Consider the following 27,974-nt stretch of genomic DNA (forward strand, 5'->3'; position numbering starts at 1 on the left):
TGCCTTTGCTGTAATTCTGAAAAATTGTAGAGTTGAAAGGAATTGAATTCAAATGATTTAATTTTAATCAAAACAGTTTTGTGATCCATATCACAATTAAAATTAATGTATTATATGTCTTAACACCTGTTCAGTCCAGTTCTAGTTTGTATTTGTAGATCAACCAGTTTTACAGTTTTTGTGGCGCATTCGTTTTAACTACCAACATGATATTTACGTAACTTTGCTGTGGAACCATTGATGCCCAGAAACGGTTTACCCGCGGAGTCTTTTACAGTAACTCCACAACTTCTCTAGCAAAGATGGCGGCTTCCATAATTGAGACATGCCATGTAGCATGCAGCGCAAATAGGACTCCAAATGTTGTTTCTTGGGGTCGGGGAGGGACAGTGGCTTTCGGGACATGCAATTCAGTGGCCTTGTACGACCCCCAGGTAATAAAATCTGTAAAACATGTCGGTAGTTTAGTTGTTTTCTCGCTGCTGAGTGCTGATGCTAATGTTATTCGTGTGGAGTGTTTGTTTAAAACGCCGAAAAAACAACAACAAACATTTGGGTTAACATGAGTAGTTTGAATTTCAGGAAAGAAGAGTTGTCGCTTTGCTGAATGGACACAAAGGGAGAGTTAATGCAGTCAAGTGGGTTCACAAGAAAGACAATGGTGAGTGTGGAGAAGATTTTTTTTTAATTCTTATTTTATTATGATTGTTAAGTACATTGAACATTTGTACAAAACCATGAGGTGTGTAGAGTGCGGGGAAGTAAAGTTACCATGCAAACTCAATGCAGAAACAGTTGGAAAAATTTAACCAAATATGACAACAATGTGTCAATACTTGTTAGTCATGATTTAATGCCCAGGATAATCTTCAGTGCATCCGCAATAATTGACAGTTATTAATTATTTATCTTTATCTTTACCACTTCATTATCTAAGTTAAATGTACTGGTTTCCTAGAAAATTTATTTCTAGGAAAACTCTCTAAGGTCCAACTTTGTGTAGAATTCCTCGATAGTGATAACCGTGGGTAATAACATCAGGTTCACACTATTGCACAATCAATCAATCAATCAATCAATCAATCAATACCTATAACTATAGTTTCACAAACAAGAAAACCAAATCAACGACATCAAAAAGAGGTGAACATTAAACATTTTCTGTTGCAGTAAATTCATTTTTGTGGGTAGCAAGCAATATATTTGATTCTTTTGGCAGGCTACGCCACCTGCTGTTACAAATGGATAACGGCATGCGGCCACATCTCCGCATCAGTTCTGACACGATGTTTCTAAAAGTGACGCTTTTCAGATGTGCGCTTCTCTTGATTAAAATATATATATATATATAAAAAATCTATGTTGGTGTACCACGAGGGACTCAAAGTTGTTTGAGTCCCTTGACCATTCCTTGATTGATGGACAGCTGTGTCCGTAAGGTCGTTGGTGATGTCTTTCTGTGTTGATGTTGTACCAGAACATACGTGAATACCAACAAACTGCCAGAGCATCATCTTTATGTGGATACTGACACTTACTGGTGATCACTTTATCAATGCATTTGTTTAGCTATCTATTTGTCAAATTGCTATTGAGTGTATTAGGGAACCACTTACTTGTTGAAGTTTTTTATTATTGTTTTTTATTTTTTTTTATTTTAGCTACAGTTGAAAATAGTCAGAAGCAAAACTGCATTCCCTGACTAAAGTGACTGTAAAACACAATACACTACATTTTCCAGTGAGTTCAGCAGTTTTAATTTGAAAGCACTAACTTGATCACACATTGGAGTTGTTTTTAATTCAATAGCATTACATTTTATACAAGTTGCAAAGACAGTAAAGCACTCTTTCACTTCCTGCTTTTGTGTTGTGAAACAGTTTTGGTTCAATAGATTATGGCAGTTTCAGATGGTTTACATTTAGGTTTTATTTATTTTAGATGTTTTTTTCTAAGAATCTTATTTTTAATTTTACATTTAAAAAAAGGTTCATTTTCTTATCACCATTATTCAGAATATTAGACCCACTTCACTATTTCCTTGTGGAACATTTAAATATGTTTGTATTAAATGTGTTGTTTCCACAATTTAGGTCATCTCACTGACCTCACCTAATATTTGATTTAGATTTAAGAAGTCCTTTTTGCTGCCATGATGTCATGTATGGATTTATTTATTCAATTATTTGTTGGTTTTTTGTAAGGTGACCCTGTGTTTTCTCTTATTGAACCAATTCGTCGACAACGAGTTGTAAGTTAATTCCATTGCGTTGATTTTATTGTCGCAGCATCAGAGCGTCATGTCGTCTCAGGAGGTTCAGACAATCGGATAATCCTCTGGGAAGCTCAACATGGGAAGGTAAACTGCCTACATTTCAACTTTCCTGGGTCTCGGGTGGCTTCAGCTGCTGCCAGTGCTTAGATTAGGAAAAAAAAAAAAAATTCTGTGTTTGTCCGAGTGTTGTGTTGTGCGGGTGATATTTTTATGTAATTTTAGAGATGAAAAATAGAAGCCTTGAATACAAATGTTTTGTGTAATGCCACAGTTCGTCCAGTCAGAGGAGTGTAAGGGCCACACTGGTCCTGTCAATGCTGTGGATGCTGTCTACCTGGAGGACTCTAAGATCCTCATTGCCTCTTCTTCGTCTGACTCCACAGTGAGATTATGGCTCTGCAGTGACAACAAAGAAGGTAATAAACAAGTAAAACAGACATGAAAGGCATTTGGAAATTATTTATCACCATCTCAGAAACCCAGAAGTTATCAGAGTGATGTGTGTATTTCGTGAGCCTCACTGCTTTTTTTTATTTTTATTTTTTATCTTTTAATACACTCCCTCTAAATTGTTCACATCTGTATTTCACTGCTTAACAGAAAGTGGAGAAATAACTGTTTATCATCAGGGGGCATTATCTGTAATTTTTCTCAAGTGTGCTATTATGAAACCTCTGCTGAGGAAAGCAACTCGGATCCATCGGTAATCAATGTTTATAGACCAGTTTTTAACTTCCACTTTTCTTGGTAAAAAGACTTGAATTGTTTCAAATGATAATTCACTTTACAGTATTGAATTACAAGCCAGTTTTTTTCTCCAAGCAGAATCACCGAAGAGAAATGGCTCCTGTTAAAACCGTCAAACACCACAGAGTCAGCAGTGACTCGTAAAGAGCTCCTAGTTCCTATTTCGGTCCCGTTTGATCTTATTGCTGCATTCGACATTTTCTAATTTGATGGCTGCATACTTCAACAGATTTAACAGGTTAAGTTTTTAACTGCTTTTTATTGCACCTTGGATAAGAGTTTCCATGTTTCAGCTGGTAGTTTGTAGTCTGCAGAAGGATAAAGCTAAGATTGCAATTTGGGTCATTCCCTGTTACTGTTACTCTGAGCCATGTCACCTATACCCTGTTGGTGTTACTACAGAAATTTATCTGAACTTTCATAGTTTTACAGTGGCTGACAGAATTATTGATACTCTAGGGGGAATGTGTCTATCAGAACTTGAAGTAAATTCATCTTTGAATGGGGAAGCATAAGTGCTATATATTTATTTGATGCCCACTATCTTTGGACAATGTTCCCTGCTTTAAATTCAGTACCGTTTTTGGATTCAAACTCAACACTGTAAGATGCTATTAATGATATTTTGTGTTTGGTTTGTAGTTCATTGTTCTCTCTGTACCTTATGACTAAAGTAGATATCAGTTTCACTATGTGCAAAATATTCTTCTTGTCTTGGCTGATTCAATCTGTTATTAAGCTTGTGTACATTTAAATGATTTTCCTTCTTTATAAAATATTGATTGAACAAATATTTTACGCTACATTTTATTTCAGTGGTCAGTTGATGTTAGGGGGCCAAACTGAAAAATACAATCCCAGTGATTCCTATGTGGTTTTGACAGAAATCTGTTTTGACACCTGGGTGTCAGTGGAGCTTCAAGTTATCGCCTTCATCTGCTTTTCCTCTTTTCAAGTTGTCTGGGATTTGAGTTTCCTTTTCCTGAGTGTTTTTTTTTTGTCTGCTTGTCACTGCAAAAGGACACAAGTGAAGCTTCACTGTCTTTAGAAGTGTCTCTGAAAACCAGAAATAAGTTTAGCTTGAATTTCTTTCTCCAGTGTAAATATTACACTATCTAGTTTGGCTCTTTTTATGCATAAGAGCTTATGCTTAAAATAGACATTAGAAGTCTTTTTTGAGTCCCACAATCCATTTGTTTACAATTGTGTGACTGTGTCGCTGTAGCACATCTGAAAATGTTTCCATGTGGATGTCTCCTCAGTTGAGTGCCTCCATAATGTATCATTTGGGAGCAGTTTCATGATGGATGTCTCTCTAGCCCTGTTGCCAGGCACTGGAGGTAAGCACAAGCTGCTCTTTCAACACCCTTTAAGTTGCACACACATTTTTCCGTTCACATCATTCTTCTCGTTTTGGTGTGTTGCCGTGCTCTTCCACCCGCCTCTTGCATGTTAAAACTGATATTCTGATATTAAGCCCATGGTTTGTGTGCTTTGTCTTTATGTGCGTTTCTAGTTCCCGTACTGGCCTGCGGAGGCGATGACTCCAGGGTGCATCTGTATGTGCAGGAGAGCGGTCAGGTAAGCTGGCCTCACTACTCCCCCAGGGGTAGGTTGTTCATGAATCCTAATTGTTTAATCTGAGCTTCTGAGGCTTGAAGGCAACTACTGACTCTGTGAAATGGCTCCCTTGCAGCTGCAGAAAGCCATGTCGCTGCAAGGGCACGAAGACTGGGTCCGTGGAGCGAAATGGGCCTGTACCGGTGAGTTTGTCTGCTAAGGTGCAACCAGCACTCTGTAAACTCGAAAGCCAGTTTCTGTTGCCTCAAGGAAAGAAGAATTGCATGTGTTTATATGCTTTTGAAGTATTCATTATGACTGGTAAAATACATGAAAAACGGCTGTTGCTTTAACTAACAAGCTTAAGACATCAGGAACTTCTGGTTTTTCACCTGTAATGTAACCTGTATTCTTACCTTTGTTAGTTGCAATCCTTGATAAAGAATCGTAATAATCAGATTTATTATTTTCAAGTGTTACCTTATCTATTAAAGCATTGAATGAACCCCCTCCCCCCAAAAAACCCAGACTGAGAGAATGTGTTTATGTTTGGATTAATGGTGTAGTTCTGAAAATAATACATTGAAATAGGATCATTCTTTATCTGTCTTTTTTGTTTTGTTTCTTTCCCCATGTTGCTTGGTCATCAGATAATTAGTGGCTCTACTGGCCTTAAGTGAAGGTTACAACCTGATGCACTGGGCTGGTCAGCAGCAGCAGCAGTGGCAGGAAAAGCTAATCCTTACTTTATAATTAGGATTCAGTGTGTCAGTGTCACAAAAATATAGTTTCTAGAACGACGAAAGGGCTTTCTCAACTGTCTTTAAGCCATTTAAGAACAAACATAAGCTCTCCTGTTACAATTGCATGCGGTTTTGGCAGACTTTCAGTCGGAAACCAAAACAAATCATAGTTTGTGTTATCAAGTGTCAGTGCTTTGATTGAATAGCTTGGCATCTTCCTCAAATGAGGAATTTATAACATTATGATAATATGTCTGTCTTTTTTGGCACGGATGAAACCGGACTAGTCACCACAGTAAAAAAAAAAAAAAAATGCTGACATGCATTATGTATAAAGACAGGGACATTCAGTAGAAAACCAGCATGGGCTTTGTCTGCCACCTGTCTGTGTGTTGGCTTGTGGTCCTGCTGTCTTATTGGCTCCATCACAGTTAGATGCTAACCTCTCATTGATCCCTGAAGGAGCAGCTGTTAAATTCTCTGGACATGATACCTTGGGGGTATGGTGATAATTATAACCAGAAAATTAAGGGTCAGGTCCCTCTTTGTCCAACATTTAACAGCGTAATCGTGATCATCTTTAATTTAAGCTGAATTCTAATACAGCCTGAGCTCATCTCATCTGTTTAATTTGGCCGTTTTTGTCCTTTGCTCCTTTGCTTAAGACCCCAACCTTGTGCCCATGGCTTTCAAATCAAAACTAAACAAAATATTTGCAAAGATTTCTCAGTGCTTGTAATACAGTTTAGAAAAAAGAAAAAAGAAACTAAGAATACAAAGAAACATATAAAAAAAAAACTTCAATACAATTAAGAAGTTGAAATGTAAAACTGCTATTATAAAAAAAATGTAAAACCATAAAATAATACTTTAATGAAGGGGGGGGGGGGCAGTCCATTAAATGTAAACTATACAAGTTTCAGTGTTCACATATACAGGTGCTGGTCATAAAATTAGAATATTGTGATAAAGTTCATTATTTTCCATAATGTCATGATAAAAATTAAACTGTCATATATTTTAGATTCATTGCACACCAACTGAAATATTTCAGGTCTTTTATTGTTTTAATTTTGATGATTTTGGCAAACAGCTCATGAAAACCCAAAATCCCTGTCTCAAAAAATTAGAATATTATGAAAAGGTTCTCTGAACGAGCAATAAAAATAATCATCTGAATCAACAAAGTAACTCTAAACACCTGAAAAAGATTCCTGAGGCCTTTAAAAACTCCCAGCCTGGTTCATTACTCAAAACCGCAATCATGGGTCAGACTGCTGACCTGACTGCTGTCCAGAAGGCCATCACTGACATCCTCAAGCAAGAGGGTGAGAAACGGAAAGAAATTTCTGAACGAATCGGCTGTTTGCAGAGTGTTATATCAAGGCACCTCAGTAGGAAGTCAGTAGGAAGGAAAAAGTGTGGCAGAAAACGCTGCACAACGAGAAGAGGTGACCGGACCCTGAGGAAGATTGTGGAGAAGGGCCGATTCCAGACCTTGGGGGAAGCAGTGGACTGAGTCTGGAGTAGAAACATCCAGAGCCACTGTGCACAGGCGTGTGCAGGAAATGGGCTACAGGTGCCGCATTCCCCAGGTCAAAGGTCAAGCCACTTTTGAACCAGAAACGGCGGCAGAAGCGCCTGACCTGGGCTACAGAGAAGCAGCACTTTGGACCACTGTTGTTCAGTGGTCCAAAGTACTTTTTTCGGATGAAAGCAAACTTTGCATGTCATTCGGAAATCAAAGTGCCAGACTCTGGAGGAAGACTGGGGAGAAGGAAATGCCAAAATGCCAGAAGTCCAGTGTCAAGTACCCACAGTCAGTGATGGTCTAGGTGCCATGTCAGCTGCTGGTGTTGGTCCACTGGGTTTTATCAAGGGCAGGATCAATGCAGCAGCTATCAGAAGATTTTGGAGCACTTCATGCTTCCATCTGCTGAAAAGTTTTATGGAGATGAAAATTTAATTTGGTCTGGAATCGGCCCTTCTCCACAATCTTCCTCAGGGTCCGGTCACCTCTTCTCGTTGTGTAGCGTTTTCTGCCACACTTTTTCCTTCCTACTGACTTCCCACTGAGGTGCCTTGATATAACACTCTGCAAACAGCCGATTCGTTCAGAAATTTCTTTCCGTTTCTCACCCTCTTGCTTGAGGATGTCAGTGATGGCCTTCTGGACAGCAGTCAGGTCAGCAGTCTGACCCATGATTGCGGTTTTGAGTAACGAACCAGGCTGGGAGTTTTTAAAGGCCTCAGGAATCTTTTTCAGGTGTTTAGAGTTACTTTGTTGATTCAGATGATTATTTTTATTGCTCGTTCAGAGAACCTTTTCATAATATTCTAATTTTTTGAGACAGGGATTTTGGGTTTTCATGAGCTGTTTGCCAAAATCATCAAAATTAAAACAATAAAAGACCTGAAATATTTCAGTTGGTGTGCAATGAATCTAAAATATATGATAATTTAATTTTTATCATGACATTATGGAAAATAATGAACTTTATCACAATATTCTAATTTTATGACCAGCACCTGTATGTGTCTGGGTAATTTTTTCCACATGAGATGTAAAATGAAGAAGCTAGCCAATTGTTTGTTTACTGGTGGCAAACAATTTTGAAACTGGGGTCCTTTAAGTGAGACAAATGTATTAAGAAAATGTATTAAAAAAAATCTTAAAAGATAATACCCTTTCTGGATTTTACAATGATGCCACTGCATTGGCTCTTGACCTGAAACTTTCAATGCTTAATTATATAAGGGCAACAAAGGCTTTAAAACACATTGACTAGTTTGGTCAATCAAATTTGCAGCAGTTTAGTGTTTTCATTGTTTTTTTTTTTACTTTATGATACAGAACATTTCCATCCCCCCCCCCCCCTTTCTTGTGTGTGATTAATAAAACTCAGCTGAACTCACTCTTAACAGGTCCTGCATTAAAAAAATGTCATTTACCGAATGGCATTTTATGACAACAGTCATAAACATTAATGAAGACTCCTTCATTTTTCATTACAGGTGTTATGTTTATGACAATGTCATGTCGGTCTTCCCCTCATCTATTATATGCATAATATAAAGTAGATGTTGTGTGTAGTTCACAACACCATATTCAGTATTAGACCTTGTAACTTTGAGGCTTCTTAGAGAGCAGATTTTCAGATTTCCTCTCTCCGTGTCTCATTCAGGGGACGAGCTGTTGTTAGCCAGCTGTTCACAGGACTCTCTCATCAGAGTGTGGAGGCTCTGTGCCAAATCTGGCATAGACACACACACAGAAGACGATCACACCGTCATCAAAATGAAAGAGGACGTTTTTGAAGTGAAGGACAGAGGTGAATGGGCCAGCCAGACTTGATTACAGAAAAAATGTGTTAATTAAGCAAGTGAGGAGAGATTATTATTATTATTATTATTATTATTTTTATAGAGAGAAAGACTTCCATGTTCCCTATAATCAGTACAACATATATTTGTATTTGATTTCATATCAGGGCATGTTTACCTGATATTACTGACGTCTCTGTTGTCATTTGGCCGTTTTTGTTCTTTTCACAGGAATGGTCTCGAGGTTTGCAGTGTCCCTGGAAACTGTCCTGGCAGGACATGAGAACTGGGTTTATGGAGTCAGCTGGCAGCCCCCTGTCTATGAAGGTAGTCTAAATGAAAAAGGCATTAAGGCTTTTTCCAAGGACTCCTGCACAGTATTGAGTAATATTTAAATTTGTCATTATGCAATTATGGAAAAAAAGAAGATAAATAACATGGTATGAAAAAATGTTAATCATTTCTTATTCCATGATATAAGAGATAAAATAGAAATTTCTGAAGAAAAAGGAACACTTGAATTTATTTATATTTTGGTGTCCTTATTTAATTTTCCACATCAGAAGTTTTCGTCCAACTTCTCATGCCAAATGGAGATGTCTTTTTCAGTGGTTGTGTTTGTTTGCAGTTCTTTAAACTATGGCTGCCAAACTGAGTCCAGCTTAGATGGCAATCACAACAAATAAGATCACATTTTAAATTTTATTTATTTCAGTTATCATTTAAACTGTGTTAAAATGTCACATATCAGAAGTCGAGATTCAAATAATCTGTATTTATTTTATGTTTGAGTGATTTAGGTTCTGAAATAGAACTGATCAAAGAGCTTACAGATGCTAAGAAAGCGGTTCATCCCTTCACGACACTGCTGAATCGGATAGAGTCTGTATCATTGTTCTCCTTCTCGATTTGATAAACGTGTAAACGAATAAAATCCAATTAGGTAACGGTTTTGTTCTCAACTCTTCAACATGTAATAAAAAAAACATCTCGACATATAAAGTTGTAGAAACCACGTTGGTCTCTAACAACGCACATTTTTTTAGGATGCTATGAAATTATGGTTGCTTGGTCTTTATAATTTATACAATTCCTGCTTTGCATAATCTGTTACTCCTGTGACTGGCACAACATGTTATGTTTTTAGATTTTCTAACAATTAGCAAAAATTGTTTTATGGGGAGACTGAAATGACATGGTTGCTTGAACAAGAAAACATTCACTCCTTTGAATTTGAACTTGGAACAAACAACTTGAAACTGGGTCTGCAAAAAAATGACCTGTGAATACCTGTGAGAGCCCCTGTCTCGATAGTCTGCTACGAACAAGATTAGCTGTGAACGTTCATCTTGTAAGCATCTGAGTGTCTTTGTCTCCCCCTGCAGGTGGTGAGCTGCAACAGCCTCTTATTCTACTCTCAGCCTCCATGGACAAAACCATGATCATCTGGGCTCCTGAGGAAGGATCTGGTGTCTGGGTAGAGCAGGTAGGTGCTGACTTTAGTAGTATGATGGTTTATGCAGATACACGCACACACACGCTCACACACACACATTCACGTCAAATCCATCATTCTCTGCTGCCAAAACGGGGCTTTCACAACCCAGCTATAGAGCCAACCTTCTTTTCAGTCTTTTCTCTGGCCATAGTCCACCTCTCCTGCTTTGTCTCCACTATCTCAGTTCCCATTCCTTCTGACGTTGAGGTGTCAGAAATAGCATTGACAGACAGTGATGAGGAGGAGCTGAGACTTGTGCACTACTGAGCTCAGACAAGCTGATATCGTCCCCTCGGATGTTTAACTCTTTCACCCTCCCGCCCCCTTCTTTTGCAGCACATTTCCCAATGCATAAAAGTAGAGGGTGATGAGAAGCTTCTGTTCTAGCTCATTTTTTTTGGTTTTTATTCATTTAATGAATGACAGTGTGAAAAAAGCAATCCAACATTTACATGTGCTTAGAAATAAAACATAGAAGGTGAGAGGTTTTGGTCACAGCAGGCAGTTCTGGACAAAAAGGCCGTGGATTAACTGGTTGTTTACAATAATTGGGTTGAAAAGAACAAAGCGAACAAAGCTATGAGAGGAATCGGCTCCCGGTGAATTGCAGGAAAGGAGACTAGACTTTATCGAACTGGATTAAATGATCTCAGAGGGTTGTTTAGAGCTTTTTTTTAAATGTTCAACAGTCTGTTAAAAGATTAAGCCATTGATTTATTGATTGTTTTGTTTTCTCGTCGCAGTTGAGTGATATCGTTTTCTCGGCCCCGAATTAATGCAATTGAACAGAGGACGGTGATGTCTGAGTTGTTCTGCGCTCTCAGAACGAGAAGTAGGAGGACGCTTTGGATTCGTATCATGCAGTTTTCTCATAAAATCTAACCAAAGCGGCTGAACTGTAGAGCAGAGCCCAAACGTTTTGCACAGGGTTTTACTGAATGTGAAAATGTACAGATAAAGAAGCTCATTTTAGTGTTTTCCGAGTTTGAATAAGTGGGGAAGGAAAGTGTGGAAAAATGCTTACATTTCCAAACTCATTGTTTATCCCATTATCTGAATGCGGCCCTTGTGTCCTTTCTTTCTACATGGTGTCCTTCCTTCCTTTCTTCCTTCCTTCCTTCCTAGCTTTTGTAGCTTTCTGTTCGCTGTAGACGTTTATGCAATAAATTCACCGAGAGCTGTAACATTTTTGATAGTTTAAAAAGAACACAAAGTACTAAAAACTCTGAAAAGGCGAGTATAGAAAACTCAGGAGTGTTTGTCGTGAAATTTCCAAGCTGATTGTTTTTTTTTTCTCTTTCCCCAGAATCTTCTTTTTCTTTTATTCCCCAAACTAAGCTGTTAAAACTTTTGTCTCCTCCTCTCCCCCTCCTTTCTCCCTTTCTCTAGCTCTCCTGTTTTCTCTCATTTCAATGGAAACTTCCTCTCTTTGTGCTCCCAGCAGCTGAGGCTGTGCCAGAGTGGAAGCTCAATTTAACACAAGTGTGGATTGGGAGGAAAAAAGAGCAGTTCTCGCCCCATCTGCTCCACACCTTTTTTTTTTTTTTTTGTTCCAAAACGCATCATATTCTCAGGTGGTTCAGGACAGCACACGGCCTCTTGCTCAAATATTGGTCCAAAATCCAAAAATAAAATCAAAGACGTGTTCGCATATGCACATATCCTGGAAGTGTGTCCTTTCAAATGAACACGCACGGCTGAGTGAACAGAGACCCATTGTGTGATTGCACTCCAGGCTGATGAAGATTCACTGCTTGATCTATTACTTTTTGGGACCTTTGATCCCTTGGTTTTATTTCCACGGCGATTAGCAACAAAGTTTAGTTTTCTTCCTCTGAAATGCGGGATGATTAGGGCCTAAAGCCACTGAGAATTTTGCATATTCTTCTCTTAAAAAAAAAAGAGGTTGGTATAGGTGAAGGGAGGGGGGTGGGTGGGGGGAACTGTAGAAATCCGGTGTAGGAAGTTATTTTGCACACCTGGAGCCTTTATTCTTCCAAATAAATAAATAATCCTCAGACCTGGAGTAACCTTTGTGTTGTTTGTGTGAAAGTGCATGGCATATGAGTCCTCTTTCAGTCCCTCTGTTTTCTGTTTGAGAAGCAAACCCTTTGAAGTGACAGGATCCCTGTCTACAAAGGGAGATTAACCTCTGAAGCTGTGTGACACACAGACACAAACCTCCATGTACAACAGCAAAACCTTTCGAAGAAAACATTTCTACACGCGATTCTAAAAATTAGCCCTGAAGGCGCTATCGTTAATGTAGCCGAAAGATCCTCGACCGCACCGAGACTGAGGTTTTTGGGCGTAGTAGTTTCTGCGGCGCTAAATGGACCAGCCTTGTTTGTCTTTAATTAGTCGATTTTTTTTTTTTTTTTTTTTTTTACAGAGAAGAGCTTCACATCTTCACTCTGATTAGAGTAATTGGTGGGATCTGAAGGACAGCGGGATTAGCAGTGGGGCGGTCAGAGCTTACCACTGTGGGGGGAGAAAAAAAAAACATCTCGCCACATAAACACACTGGTAATTAACATCAGCGACTGACCACAGAGAGCCACCGAAGGGACTTTTAGTTTGTGTTTAAGCGATAACCTTTTCCAAGCCTTACTTCAGACTCAAAAAATGTCGAGGACCAAATAAATAAAATTTAGATTAAAAGCGATTTGCAACGACATGCAACTGATTTAATGGGACAAATTTTCTACATTATAAGTTTTATTTGAATTCTAAAATGCCATATTATTGATATATATTTAGTAATAAGGTCATGCCATAACATCTTAAATGGGATGTAGGACTAGACTTTGACTAAGCCACTCCAAAACTTACACCTTTTTTGGGTCAGTCAGAGGTGAGCTGGCTGTTCAGTGTCCTGCCGCTTGAGATGTTTGAACTGAAGGTCGCCAACAGATGACGGGTTACTAGCATGCAGCCTCAGCATCATAGCATCACCACCATGTGTAACCATTAGTATGTTTTTTTAAAATTTATTTATTTTTCTCAACCACGCCTTCCAAAACATAACCTTTTACTTCAGTAGTCACTCATAAGTCTTGTATGTCAGCAATGCATCTTTTTTGGGGGGGAGGGGGGGAGGCACTGACCCAAAATTATATTTGTGGGTATTGTCTTTGCCCTCTTTTTTTTTTTTTTGTCGTTGCTGGAACTAGAGAATGTGGCCTAAAGCGGGTGCTTTTGAATTTGTCCAAGAAAGAAGTCACTCTTTGTGCTTGGCTATGCAATAACCTGAAGGGTAGATTCGAGGACACTTTGTGGGGCTTTTTCTGCTTGGTTAAGCCTGCTTCATGTTCATCTCAGATCTCTCTCCAGGAGCCATGTACACAGTCCTATCCCTGCCGTCCTTGTTGCGCTCCTCTTCAGCAACGCCACTGTCCAAGCGTAGGCCATGTATCCATATTGTTCCTCTTCATAAACACGACAGATGACAGCAGTTTGCCTCCATATGTGTGTGTGTGTGTGTGTGTGTGTGTGTGTGTTTTCTTTTTCATGATTTATAGCCTACTGTTGTTTGCCGAATTTTAAAATCAATCTGTTTAATGTTGCATCTCTTCCCCTCAATCTCACCATTTATGTCCCTCCCAGGCTACTTCTCCTCCCCCTCTGTAGTCTTTCGTCTCCCTCAGCAGAGGATCAGGCCATTCAACCTAAAGACATGCCTTTGTCGCTGCCATTTGTTCTGCATTCTTGCAGACATTATTTAGAAGGTCACTGATGACCATGGAGAAGCCCGCACGATGGACGAGGCTCACCTCTCTCCATCTAATTTGTGTGTTTCTGCTTGGGGTCAGTCATGTATTTCCTTCAGGAAAACGGTCATGTTGTGAGGCACGAGTTAATTAAAGATTGAGTAGATATTGAGCATTTTGATTTGGGTTCAGAATGCTGCAAATGATCCAGTTCTCATCAGTCTTTCCTTTGGCTTCGATGCACCTGTCAGTGTTTAAGGGTCAGAAAAGGGTTTTATTGGTTTTATTTCTAATGGTTTGGTGTATTAAGCTTAGCGGTGTCACAGACCTAGCCCTTCACCATGGCAACTAAGTGTCTTCCATGAGACGTATCCTCTTTTGAAGTGAGTAGAGGGGAAATCAGGTCCTTGTGGCCTCAACAAAACTTTATTTTATTGTAAATATTTCAATAAATTTCAGTGTTTTGTGTTTATTTAATCTAATTTCATATTCCCAAATTGAATCAAAATTGTATTGCATATAACAACATTGAAAAAAAAAAAGAGAGAAAATAATGGAGTTCATATTCCAGTTTGGTAAATTCAACATTAATTTTATGATTTTGTATTAGTTCTTTCTTGTGGTGAGGAATCTAATTTGATTACTTTAATTAGAAAATAAAATTGAGGAATTGACCTTATTATGCTGCTATGTGTTTCTTTAGCCTAGAAACACAGCGAGTCACATTCTTGCATCTGAAAAAAAACAAAACACTTTGGATATTTTTGTGAGGTAAAACAATTTTTATTGATTTGAACACACATTTTAAAATGCAAGACATTTTAAGAAGGTTTCAGCTACCTTTTGAAAGACAAACAGATCGTACCGTACTGTAAATACGAATAGATAAATAAATAGAATTTCAGTTCTAGTTTTTCCTCATTGCCTCAACAACTGCGACGCCGAGTTTAAAGTGTTTCAATAAATTATATTTGAGATCATTGTTAATGGGAGTAAAAAAAACAATAAGAGCAAATCTTTTTTATTGGAAATATTGTATCACAACAGCAGTGATGCAATATTATGATTTTCAGTATTTGTAGTGTGATTTAATTTCCCAGTTTCTCTCAACGAATCCAGAAAATGTTAAAACTAGCCTAGTATTTATCTTTTTTTAATCCATAAAAAGCAAAACTGCTGCTTTTGTCTTTTTATTGTTTAACTTTTATTAAAATGTTTTTTTCTTCTTTTTTTTAACGTAATTTGTTTAAATTGTTACTATGTCATGTCAGCATAATATTAGACAGATGATGTGTGTAAAAAATCGAGCTGCTCTGCTTTCTTCCTGCGACAGCAGTGTCAGGTTTTGTAACGCTGCTTGTTTTCTTTGGAGGGGAAGGTCATTTAACTGAGAGCCATCCGGCTAACTCTGCTTCTTGAAGGGATCGCATTAGGCCAGGGAGTGGTCTGTCAATGTGGATAGATTGCATTAACACTGTCAAACTAGTGAAGATGCACTTTACTGCCTACCTCTGAAAGCGGTCAAAGGAAATCCCTCCTCACTTGCTCACTTTCACATCTGTATTTGGCCATATCCAGACACAATCGGGTCATTCACGCTGCCAGGATCTCGGTGCCAGACGTGAACAAGGTTGGAAAGTAATTTCTCAGTTTCAGTCACCACCTGAATGAAGTGCTGAGGGTTCGGAGGCTAAGCCTAGCAAATGGGATTCAGCCTTGTTGACACCAAGATGAAACTCTTTGCTGCAGTTCTCTTAACAAATAGCCTTAAAATAACTTTTTTTTTTCATCTTCCTTAGCATCTTGCTTATATCGTTCCTAATTTGCCTTATTTTCTTTTTAAAGGAGCTACAGGACGTTTAGAATAACCTCAGCTAATGACCTCTGATGATGTCAGGCTTGGAAAATATTAATTTGTCAGTGTAGCTGCTGTTTTTACTTAAATCAAACAGTGCTCTCTGCCCCTGGTCGTCACTTGAATCCACAAAGCCGGTTACATAGCCGTCTGTATGAACAAAAGCACCGTGCCTATAATTGGGGAGGTGGTGAAGATCCTAAAATAGTCGAGTTTTTTTTTTTTTTTTTTTTATGTTCTGCCATTGTTCTCACTGCAACCTCACTGAATACTTGTGTTTTTAAAGTGAACTAGTTTTTCCAGTGGAAATTCAGCCCAGATGGAGAGTTTGCATTGTGCAACTGAGGACGACACTGCGGCCAGAGACTCTCATCCAAATCCAGTTTGTGCAAAACCGTCAGGGTTCTCAAGCTGTGACATTTTTCATGATTAGTCGTTTCGTGTAATATGCTGTGGCGAAATTGCTTTCATTATTTACCAGACAAATCTATTTTTGTTTGCAGGAAAACGTGGGGTTTATTCAAGTCTAATGAGTCCCATTTTGTATAATTTCTCATCTGAGTTGTCAGCTTAATCTCATTTGCCCTCTTTTTAATTCCCCTCCTCGCTTTCTGTCCACCATCATGAAGTCTGTTAGTTAATGAGACTTTAAGAGAGACTGAAACTGCATTTGAGAGGCTTTACTTCATATCTTTTGTTTCCTTTAATTGTCATTGTTCAGAAGGTTGGGGGAAAACGGTGTACATAGGACTAAAGAGCAGTTGTTAAATCCTTCATCAATAACTGTTTAGAAAACGCTGATATAATTAAGTGGGTCACCTTTTTTCCACTTTGACACGTACATGATTTTATTTATAACATTTTTTGCAAGGCACATTCACTTGATGAGTGACCCAGTAACTAAATGTTCTCCACTACCTAATGCTTTGTTTTGTAAATGTGTTGGAAAAAAGCAGATGACTCAGCGGTTCGATGCACTTTTTATTTTCTCTTCAAAACCAGGTGCGCGTCGGGGAGGTAGGTGGAAACACTCTGGGCTTCTACGGCTGCCAGATGAGTCCAGACGGCTCGATGATTCTGGCTCATGCTTTCCACGGAGCTCTACACCTTTGGTGCAAGGATCAGGATAAAGAGGTGACGATCACAGCTGTTTCAATACATGTCCTTTAAAATTAAATCTTTTAAATTTACTCTATCACTGTTTTTGTAAAATACGATCTTGGAAAGCAAAAAAACAAACAAAACTACCTTCATTTATGAGAAGTTTAGATGTAGAGTTGCACAGTTTGTCAATTTGCGAGGATCATTGTAATCCTATTTGCCCTGGTGTTTGTATATTTACCTGATGTATGTGGTGGCGACATCTTGATTTCGCCACCACATACATCAGGTGGCGAAATCTGATGTATAGTATATATACCTATATATACTTATACTTATACCTATATAAGTATATAGGTAATATACTTATAAGTATATTACCTATAAGTAATATAGGTAATATACTTACCTATATTACTTACTTAATATAGGTAAGTAATATTATTACTTACCTAATATTGAGGAACATCAAGTCCAATCATGTCTTTGAGTTTCACTTATGAACAGCCAGATTTTGTACACTTTGACATGATAGTTTAACTTCTATTACTCCTGGATGGATGAAGTTAGTTTTATCATAATGGCACTTTTTGAATTTCCCATAATTCTTTATCGCTGACCAGGCTGAAAGGAAAGACTAATACTCTATAAACAGTATGTTAAATCCCCCAAGCGGTCAAAGCTGAAATAATAATAATAAAAGGCCATACTATCAACTTGTTGGTGCATTTAGAATGTCGAGGTGAGTGAAACTTCATCAGTGCAGAAAGAGCATCTGCATCGGATGACGGGAAGATGAATTATTGTCACGGCTGTAATGTTTGTAAGTGCTGCCCATTTGCGGTTTTTATTGCATCTTTAATTTCTTATGGAAAAAATTGTTTACATCACCACAAAAATATTTTACGGGCCGATTTAGTTTGAGGTCACATGACATGAGCCACAGTACTGGAGAATGAGCCGAGATATCATTTCCTTAAAATTGCACAAATTTGTACCTCACTGAAATACAAGGTCAATATTCAATATTATTATGTCAATTTAAAGAGTAAATAAAACCTATAATTCGTGATGCTCTCCATGCAGGGAGGGTGGAGACCGGGGGTTGTGATATCAGGTCACTTTAATGCAGTCCAAGACCTGAGCTGGGATCCCGAGGGGGAGTTCGTCCTCAGCGTGGGCTCAGACCAGACCACCAGGCTGTTCACTCCATGGAGGAAGCAGGACAGCAAACGGGTAAAGGCGGACGCAGAACGATTATAAATGATGAAACAGAAAAGAACTGTGATCTAAATGTAGAACGTTTCATTTGATAGAGCACTTTTGACTGAAAAAAGTAAAAAAAAAATTTTATTAAGTGCTACTTAATGCGAGGACAAAGGTAATAAAGACTGTAGCGAGGTACTTCTCCTAAACATATAATATTTATGTCTGTGCAGCTCTATACAATAAAAAAACAATTCTCCTTTTCCCACTTTAGCCACATAATCATATCTAGATTTTTATTATTTCTTTATTCTCATTTATGTTTTTTTTGTTTTTGTGGATTTCAACCCTGCAGGCATCCTGGCATGAAATCTCTCGGCCTCAGATCCACGGTTACGACATGCAGTGTCTGGCCATGGTTGGGCGGTTTCAGTTCGTGTCCGGAGCTGACGAGAAAGTCCTCAGAGTATTTCAAGCGCCTCGAAATTTTGTGGAGAACTTTGCTAGCATCTCTGGGATTTCGAAAGAAAAGCTGCTGCAGTCCAGCGTAAGCGTCCTCCGTTCTGTGGTTGCAATGCCGTGACATCTCTTGAACATTCCCGCATGTTTTTGAGCTGCAGCCACAAACTTCAGTGTGTTTCACTGGGATTTTACGTCATAGGTTAGCATAAAGTAGTACATAGTTGTGAAGTGGCAGGGAGGGGGAACATGGTTTCATGCTTACGTATTCAGCCCTTTGCTTAGTATTTTGTTGAAAGGCTTTCTTCTGCTCCTACATCTGCAAGTCTATTTGAGTTCACCAACAGACCCAGATATTGAAAGCCATTTACATTCTTTATTGCAAAATAACTCAGACTGAGTCGGGTTAATGGAGAACATCTGTGAACATCAATTTAAAAAGTATTGGCCCAGATTCTCAATTGGACTTTTGACCACATGAACATGCTTTGATCCAGCCTTGTCATTGTAGCTCTGGCTAGACTAGGTAGTGAGAATTGGTTACACATGTTGGATGTATTGCCTTCCAACTGAAATCGTTGCCTCGTATTTTTTATTTCGGGGTGTTTTGTTGACAAGCTGAAAACGAATAAAACACCTCACCTTTCAGATTTTTGTTTGTAAATACTTTGTAAAAACCCTTCCACTTCATAATTTGGCACTGCTTTGTTTTTGTTTATCACAAAAGAGCCACACAAAATTCATTGAAGTTAACGATACTCGTAGCGTGTATAAATGTGAAAAAGTTAGAGGTATAAATGCTTCTGATGGGGCCCGAGAGACGGAGACCTAGTTGTTCTGTAAATGTGTCTCCTCCTCCATCTGTCTGCGTTTTCCCAGGGCTCAGCCAGCCTTCCAGAAGGAGCCAGCACACCTGCCTTGGGTCTTTCCAACAAGGCCGTATTTCAAGGTAAAATACTTTCCCAGCACAGCAGTTAAGTGTTTCACTGCTCCTTCTGGGGGCTCCGTTTTATCTTATAATCGCTTTTCATTCAAAAATCAATTTCACTTTAACTGCGTAGTTGGAAACAGCTGTGCCCAATCTGGTTTAGAAAGGTTTGCTCGCTGTTTTCATTCCATTGATGTGAATTTACAGGCGACCTTGTCCCGAAGACCGCCGAAGAAGAGGAACGGTTCAGCAGTATATCTGACCAATACCAGGAGTCGTATTTCCACCCGCTCAGCCTGACTGGTACTGTAAAGCTCATATTTATCTTCAAATGTGATAAACCCTCCAGATTTAAAAGGGGTGGGGGTCTTATCTTTTTGTATGACAAGAGGCAGTGATGGCAGCTAAAATGAAGAATTTGGAGGGAGAAAAAAAACATGTTAAAACTGGTCGTGCACCTCTAAGTAAAAATATCTTCTTAGGAACTGAAATCTTTTGGTAGGGAAACACGATAAGATTGCCTCGAGAGGCCAAAATCCAAAATGTACAAGAGCCAAACAGCGAAGCATTTTATTCCCCCTGGACTGGAGGGTGTTGAGGGCTGTCATCAGCATGAGTGAAGCCGCTGCTTAATCTGCAATGCTAATTAGAAAGCAAGCTTATGGGACTGCAAAGCTTAAGTATCGATAACCCCGGGGCGGTGGGGGATCTACAAAGTGTGCCAACTGCTGTTAACAATGTATTTTCTCTTGTTAGATTGGCTTCTGCGGGCAGGAAGAGTGAATAATTAGGTCTATATGACGAGCTGATGACCAATAACTAATAGGACAAGGAGCGTACTTTTCTATTCCATTAAACTCCACGGCAAGACGTCATTGTACAGGATCTGTTACTGGGGGCAAAATTTGAGTCTTGCCTCGAGTCCATCCCCTGGAAAACTTAAGGACTGAAGACATTTCAAACCAAATGAAAACTGTGAACGCGAAGAAACTTTTGTCCTGCTCTCACTGCAGCATGTAGCTTTTAATTCAATCTCCTTATGGCGCTCGTGCCGTTTTTTTTCCCTTTTAAATGATCCTCCTGTTGCATTCGGGGCCTATCTATCAGTCTTTAACAGTACAGGGATTTAAGCAATGGAAATGTATTCATTTGAGTATAATCCAAACATTTTTTTAAACTCCACATTGAAAAATCAGAACAACCCAGTTTTTAGAGCCTCGCAAGCGACATTTTTAAGGATTTTAAACTATGTTCTCATTTTTGTATGCGTCTGTGGTTGTGTGGACTTAACAGAGCCGCCCCCAGAGGATCATCTCCTCCAGAATACACTGTGGCCCGAAGTCCAGAAACTGTAAGTATCAACTTTATTTCTTTTCCGTTTAGTACCTGCTGTTAAACGATTTCAATTTTTAATGTCGTTTCTCACAAGTGATTTGTCCGTTGCTTACACCGACCTTCACTTTAATTTAAAGTGATGCTGCTGTCATTTCAAATTAGAATCCATAATTCTAGAGTTGCAAGACCTTGCAGAAGTAATAGTACTCTTTTGATGATTTTCATGTTTTCAATTTTAGTATTAGAATTGCCTGTAATAGACAAATACCGACTAGTACATAAATATGAATTTGAAGGAAAAATATCAACGGTTTTCAATTTTCAAAGGAAGAAATTGCTTGGGTCAGATAAGAACAAAATTGACTTGCATGCAATACATTGTGCTTAGAGGAAAACTAACACTTCCTATTATCCACATGCAGTGGAACCATCCGACTCTTAAGGTGTCGTAGATTCTGTTAGGTTTGCTGTATTATACCATTTCAGCTAGTTTTGTTTTTCTCACGGCTAGCTTTTTAACTATTACCAGCTCTCTGTGAAGGATGCAAGTGTGCTGTCGATTATTACAGATCTTCAAGCTCCTCAGGATCCATGTAGTTAGTCTTAGCAGTTCAGAGGTTTCTGCGTCTGGTCTTGAAGCCTCGGCTGACTGCTCTGCCATCCAGTAGCTGTATTTTGCCTCCTGTTATCAGTTGAACCATTTTACCATTGCGACTGCTTACAGTACTGCAACTATGTGGCTGATCTTTCAAGAAATATGCTAACAAATTGTATTTTGAAACATATAAATATAATTTCTTTACATTCTCAAAAAAAAAAAGAAAAAAAAGGGTCAAACAGCAAAACTCCTAATCCCAACTATACTATATGATTTTTGTGTTTGAAAACATTGCCAGTCAGAGCTTATTGTTATGACTGTGGTATGGCTGATTTTTAATACGGATCAGAGTCATGACGGTGTCATCCATCTCCACTGACGCATGCAGTGGGAATTTGCTGTTTTGTTTTGTACATCATCTGTGTGGAGTTAGTCCAAAGCTGCCCTGGAAAATTTGAAAAACGTCTTGAGATTGAATCTGTATGTGATGGTTTGTCTTGAGGATGTTCATGTTGTTGTATGCAGAAACAATTAAGAAAATATGCATTAGTGTTTTTCAAAAAAGAAAAATTCAAAATCAGACATGGGAGCAGAGTGCGGCCTAATGTTACTCCTAAGCAAGCTGAGGGACTTTTCTCTTTGTTTTGCCAAAAGCATTTATTGTAACTGAGTGAGTGATTTCTAGAGGCTCCTCGATACTGTTCGCCCTCTTTTCTTGTCGGCCAATCAGAATCCAACTTTGAGCCGTCCCACGAGCCTCCTCTCTAGGATGGATATATTGTCTCCATTTGTTGCCAATGCTAAATCCATTTACTAGTCAATCTTCCATAAACATGACGTATGGCACGGCCTTTTATTCGAGGTGTGGACATCATCTGTGTTGGAAAGCAGTTTTTTTTTTTTTATCTGCCTCCATTTGGCTGCACCTCTTGAATCATTTAGTGCATAATAGAAACATTAAAATGAGTAAGTGGTCACATTATTTTTGTGGCATAAATAATGCTCTCACCATCCTGGCCAAATTAGTGTCATTTTTAAAAGCTTCCTGGTAGAGAAAGATGGGATTTTTTTTTTCTTCCTCCTACCGAACTGCAGACTGTGATTTTAGTTTGTTGACATTTTGAAATGACTGGGGTGATGGTGAGCTAAAACGATTAGGCTTGGAGTGACTGGCTACTCCATTTGTCTTTTTTTTTTTAAATTTTTTATTATTATTATTAATTTCACACCATAATTATTTACCAGTTTTCAAATGATGGTGCTCAGAGTTTTAAAGCTGATGTTTAGAACAAGTCGGATGATCGCTTTCTCTCTCTCTCTCTCTCTTTTTTTGCCCTTTGTCTTATCATCTGCCTGTCCTCCCGTATCTTTCAGGGCTGTTAAAGATTAATCTGAGAATGATTGCCCTTCTTTATCTTCAGGTACGGTCATGGATTTGAGATGTTCTGCCTCGCCTCTGACAGCGCCAAGACGTTGGTTGCATCAGCATGCAAGGTCAGTGTTGCAGAAACAGACTGGCTCGTAGTTTGGATTACACAAACCTCCTGTGCGTTACAGCAATAAGTCAGAGAGGAAATGTTCTTTTATGGCACACATGTTTCACTTCAGGGTGTGAAACCTATCAAGCACAGTCCCACAAAGGTGGCAGCAATCAATAATAACGTTTTCTGACTTTCCACTGGCATAAATCGCTCTTATTCAGTTTAAGACATTTTCTGATTTATGTTGTTTCTATGCTCAGTCATTTTTTTTTTTAATCTCTGAAACTCTATATGTTAGTTTGTTTTAAATTACTACTAATTATAAATATTAAAACATACGTTAAAATCCGTCATTACTTGGCAGGTCATGTAGAGAGCAAAATTGTAATTAAAAACAGTATTAAAGAAAGTACTTAGCGGAAAAGTAGGAGAGAGAATTGTACAACCCACAAGAGAAACGTACCGTATGTAGTGATGAAAATTACAGCTCTTTTCTTTCTTTTTTTTCTGGATAATTCTACACAGTTTAGAAAAGAGATGTGTGTTGTTTTTTTTTTTAAAGCAAGAGAACAGTACCAATGATGTTAAATTGAACATGTAAAATTTCAAATACTTTTCACATCAATTTTCGAAAACTTTCTAAAAAGCAGGAAAATGCTAAGAGAAATCAGATCAATGAACACCATGTCTAAACATTAGCAGCTTCCACTTTTTAGGTTGAATTCTGTTTTTGAGTGATTAAAATAATTTTCAGTTTGGTTTGGCTTATTATTGCTGCAAGAAAGAGCAAGACTTTCTGCAGATTAAAGATAGTTTCTCTGTTATATACTTCTAAGTTCTCAACTTTTGTCTGTTTTTTTTTTGTTTTTTTTTTAGCGTCCTGGATTTGGAAAACCTCTCCAAAACAGACATTACTACATCTGACTATATTGTGAATTATGCGTACTGCTGTGCTGAATACAAAATGACATCCTCTTCTCTTACTTAGGCATCTAAGGCTGAACATGCAGCTGTGCTGCTGTGGAGCACAGCCACGTGGCGGCAGCTGCAGACGTTGCCGTATCACACCCTCACAGTCACCCAGTTGGCCTTTTCGCCTGACGCAAAGTTCCTGTTGGCTGTTTCCAGAGATCGCACCTGGTCGTTATGGAGACGGAAGCTGCCAACACCAGAAAATCCAGGTGAAAAAAGGAAAAATGTGGCTAACTGTCTCACGGTTAAACGAAGTGTTGAAAATGTTTTTTTTTTAATTCACATGGTCAAAGATCAACTTCCCTAAAGGGGGATAAAAATTTCACAGCAACACAAATGTCCCGCTAATTACCTACATAGCAATGGAACAGGAAGGAAGATTGTGACCATCTGTTCTGAAACACAGTTGTGTGATTTTTAGTTGCTCAGATCCAAACCATAGTGATGCTTTTAGTTGTTTTCTAGTGCCAGGTTGGTGTGACGTGTAAAGTAAAGAACATCTTGTATTATTTCTGCCATCCATATTTCAAGTGTTTTGTCACACAATGGCATCAAGATGAATATGTTCATAATTTTTTTTTTTTTAAACTGTTTAATTCATTTCTTCTGATGTTGACATCTTTTCATAGTTAAATATTTGAGACCATTCTTCAAATTTGACTATGAAAACAAAAAAACAAAACAAAAAATAAAAAAACTTGGCCCTTGGAAGCTGTTTTCAAATTCAAAAATGAGTGATCCGAACTAGCATGGCCTTTTTCTAAAAAAAATTTCAACTTTGGAGGAAAGCACGACGATAACTGAGGAGTCTTTCAGGGAAGAGTCCTAAAAGCAGAAAATACTTTTTCACAATACTGTCAAAAGTTGTTAATAAACCTCCAAAAAAACCCAAAAAAAACAACCAAAAACACTGAGGTTTTCTTTTTTCATTTCAGAAATTTGGGCAGATGTGAAGTTAAACTGTTACCATTAACCATTAGGCGATAATTGTAGCTATTAAATGCAGTGCAACTCAGGTTGAGATAATAGTTCTTCACGCCACTATGTAAGTAAAGTTAAATTAATAAAAAATCCGTTTGATGGAATTTCAACATAAGACAACATCGGAGTCCCTTTGGCAGACACGAGCCATTTCAACTCAAATTAATTAAAATAAGGTAAACCCAATGATTAGATTTGTGCCAAATTAAATTCTATAGTCAAGTTATTTTGGATGGACTCCACTAATTTAATCCTGTGAAGAGCCGAGCAAACGATGTGTTGATTGAAACTCGGCCAAAAAGGAGCTAATGCAGGAATGACTATTTTTTAAAGATTACTTTTATGATTGGACACATTTTTCTCCCAACTATTCCCACACCGTATATAGCCAAACGTACTTCAAGAGTTATTCATACCCATTGGAATTCCTTAGTTCTTGCCGTGGCACAACTCCAAACTCTGATACAACCTTAATTAAATTCAGTGCAGACAGTTTAGCCTTTAGAAGTGATCTATTTAGAAATCGCCCACCTGGGTGTAATTTATTAACAGACGCTTCTCCGTCAGGATTGTCAGACGACAAACGGCGTCACGAAGACCCGGAAAAACTAGATGTAGGTTGGGATTCAAGCCTATCGGAATTGCCACAGTTTGCCCATTTCTTGAAGAAAAGTTCTCTTCTGAGTGATGAGAATCATTGCCAGCTTGAGAAATAACGTAGCCATCACCACGCTGTTGGATGGACGTACCTGAACTTCGAACCCCCACCTATGCGTTTCCTGTAGTTATAACCTGCCTTGCAGCTTTACCTTACATGTATCCCTGTGTTATCGGTGCTTGTTTTCTTTAAGCAGTCTCTGTTATTAACAGAAAGAAGAACAATATGCTTACAGTCTGAAATAAACGGGGAAAGCAAGCTCTACCGAACCTGGATTTCTGTTGGCCTTCTCGGCGTTTTAGGGTCCCAGTCGTAAACCGAAATGCGTCATTGACGAGTTAACTCGTAAGAGGAAAATCTCTGCTCCCTAATTCAGACAAATAACTCAATCCTGCATTGACGGTGAGCGAAGCAGGACATTTAAGCCCAGAGGATTACCTACCGCCTTTGCTGGGTCTCAGCGTTTCTGCTGGCTGCCCTGCCTTGGCCTTAATGTGCGTTGACAGAGGGGATAACCAGACCCGCGCTTTCCGTTTCGCCCTGTGCAGCGGCGCGTGCGTGTGGTTTAAACAGAGGAGGGCGAGCGAGGGGAAGGTCGGGACTCCCGTCTGCTCTGCTTGACTGCTGAATCACTCAAGGTGATTGTGGAGAATGCAAACACAGCCTCGCCGGCTAGACGGGGGAAGGTTAAACGAAGTCACCGCACATCAAACAAACTGACTTCCTTCTCTTCGCGCGCCTCCTGTCTGCACGTTTCGTCTGACGCCTTTCTTTTCCCGCGTGGGTTTGAGCACCACCCCGTATCATATTATTCAACTTATTTGTGCCCTTTTCTGTGTTTTTGGTGTAAATACGTTCGGCTCCGTATCGCTTCACTCTGGACTCCTGGTGCCCTTCTTTTTCTTCTCCCTCTTTGCGAGTAAGTAAGTCTTGTTGAATAAAGAGCCGTCCTGTCCTTCAGAGCCCCGCTAATGGACAAAGCGGCTGCACACATTTGCCCCCTAACAGCAAACCCGTGAATGTGCGCTTGTTTTGCTGGAGGAGAGTGTTTTTAAAAGCACCACAAATGCTCAGCTCGGTCTTTTGTGTTAACTCCGAGATTTTACAGCTGCGTGTACCTGCCCGATTAGTTTTGCGTGCGCGCGCGCACAAGGGCGCCGGTGCAGAGCGTGACGACCGCAGACTCACAGACAGACAGGCAGCTGCCGGCAGCATACAAACAAGCTCTCTGGGGAAAACCAATCTAGGCTCTAAAATGGTTTAGGCCTAGGAAATAAACAGCAACGGCTCATAAACCAAAACTGACTGAAAAGGAGGGGCTGGAATGAGGTCCTCCGTCTTGTGGGGGTTGTTTATTTGTCACCCAGGAGAGGCTTTGGTGGCCGCCGAGCAGGGATGCAGACATGCTGATGTGATGTTGTAATAATCATAACAGAGTTTGGCCATCAACTCATCCTCTCTGCTGAAAGGGAGATAAATGAAACGCGTTATTTGGCCTATGGCGCCTTTTTTGTCTTGTAGATGAATAAAATGTTCCCTTGTCGTCAGCCTTCCTGTTTGTCCCCCCCCCCCACGCAGAGCCCCCGTTCTCGTTGTGCGCGCACACAGCCAAGGACACAGCCACGCACAGCAGGATCATCTGGTCGTGCGACTGGAGCCCCGACAGCAAATACTTTGTGACATCCAGTCGGGACAAGAAGGTAAACATCAAGTCTTGATCCAGTTCCAAAACCTCTGAATGTAATTTGCTTTGAAGGTAATGAAGTAAGGAAACCAGATGGCTGCGAGCGAGAGGGGAGCACTCCTCGACGCTCAGGCAGGGTTTCCGTGTGTTAACGTGTTGTTTAGGTGATCGTGTGGGGGCCGTGCGTGCCGGAGGGCTCTGAGGAGCCGGCGTTTCCTCCGGAGATCAAGCCGTGTTCCTCCATCTTAGACGTCGGGGATTCTGCTACGGCCGTAGCCTTTTGTCCGTCCCTCTGCTCTGACCGCAGGTACATGCTGATTCAGTGCTATTTACAGTTTCTTGTAAATATTTTCACACCCCTACATGTTTTTTTTTTTTTATTAAACATTTTGTCACATTATTGCTACAAACTTGAGTGTATCTTATTGTAGTTTAATTGGAGAGAAACACACAGTTATTGGGATTTGGAAAGAAAACAATACATTCAATTTTTTTTTTTTGCAAATAAAAACCTAAAAGGGTTGAAGTTCATTTTATTTTTATTGAATCCCTTATCTCTGATACCAATAAATAAAATCCATGCACAGATTTGAAAATGATTTGTAAATTGCAAACCTGGCCTTTTTTGATCGAAAGCCATAAGAAGCTTTAGCTTGCGGTTTACCTTAAACTTCCTGTTGCAACAAGACAAAACTGTTGACAACTTCAGGGGCTGAGGATACGTTTGCAAGTTGCTGTATTTTAACACAAAATGAAAATTTAAACAAAGCTACTACTTTATTGCCAGGCTACTATTTATTCAGTTATTTTCTGCTTTGAATCCATCAGCTGTTCTCTTTTTTTCCTGGTGAAACCTAAT

The 27,974-nt window shown here is 39.2% G+C and overlaps 1 protein-coding gene across 1 annotated transcript in view; it reads left to right on the forward strand.

Annotated features, from left to right (window-relative positions):
- Positions 1-232: 232 nt before the first annotated feature.
- elp2 (elongator acetyltransferase complex subunit 2) overlaps positions 233-27,974 on the forward strand; it is a 30,698-nt gene continuing 2,956 nt past the window's right edge. The window contains exons 1-20 of the mRNA XM_014995176.2: positions 233-434; positions 583-661; positions 2,289-2,359; positions 2,547-2,691; positions 4,285-4,362; positions 4,539-4,603; positions 4,719-4,785; positions 8,511-8,657; positions 8,881-8,976; positions 10,035-10,135; positions 16,715-16,846; positions 17,900-18,049; positions 18,375-18,566; positions 19,358-19,427; positions 19,614-19,709; positions 20,700-20,757; positions 22,761-22,833; positions 23,809-24,001; positions 27,010-27,131; positions 27,280-27,422. Of these exons, the coding sequence (XP_014850662.2) occupies positions 303-434; positions 583-661; positions 2,289-2,359; positions 2,547-2,691; positions 4,285-4,362; positions 4,539-4,603; positions 4,719-4,785; positions 8,511-8,657; positions 8,881-8,976; positions 10,035-10,135; positions 16,715-16,846; positions 17,900-18,049; positions 18,375-18,566; positions 19,358-19,427; positions 19,614-19,709; positions 20,700-20,757; positions 22,761-22,833; positions 23,809-24,001; positions 27,010-27,131; positions 27,280-27,422 (2,210 nt within the window). The 5' untranslated portion in view covers positions 233-302. The remainder of the gene's footprint in view (positions 435-582; positions 662-2,288; positions 2,360-2,546; positions 2,692-4,284; positions 4,363-4,538; positions 4,604-4,718; positions 4,786-8,510; positions 8,658-8,880; positions 8,977-10,034; positions 10,136-16,714; positions 16,847-17,899; positions 18,050-18,374; positions 18,567-19,357; positions 19,428-19,613; positions 19,710-20,699; positions 20,758-22,760; positions 22,834-23,808; positions 24,002-27,009; positions 27,132-27,279; positions 27,423-27,974) is intronic.

The sequence above is a fragment of the Poecilia mexicana genome, unplaced genomic scaffold (genome assembly GCF_051168715.1).
Source record: "Poecilia mexicana isolate PSO_F unplaced genomic scaffold, ASM5116871v1 scaffold_11, whole genome shotgun sequence".
NCBI classification, from domain to species: Eukaryota; Metazoa; Chordata; class Actinopteri; order Cyprinodontiformes; family Poeciliidae; genus Poecilia; species Poecilia mexicana.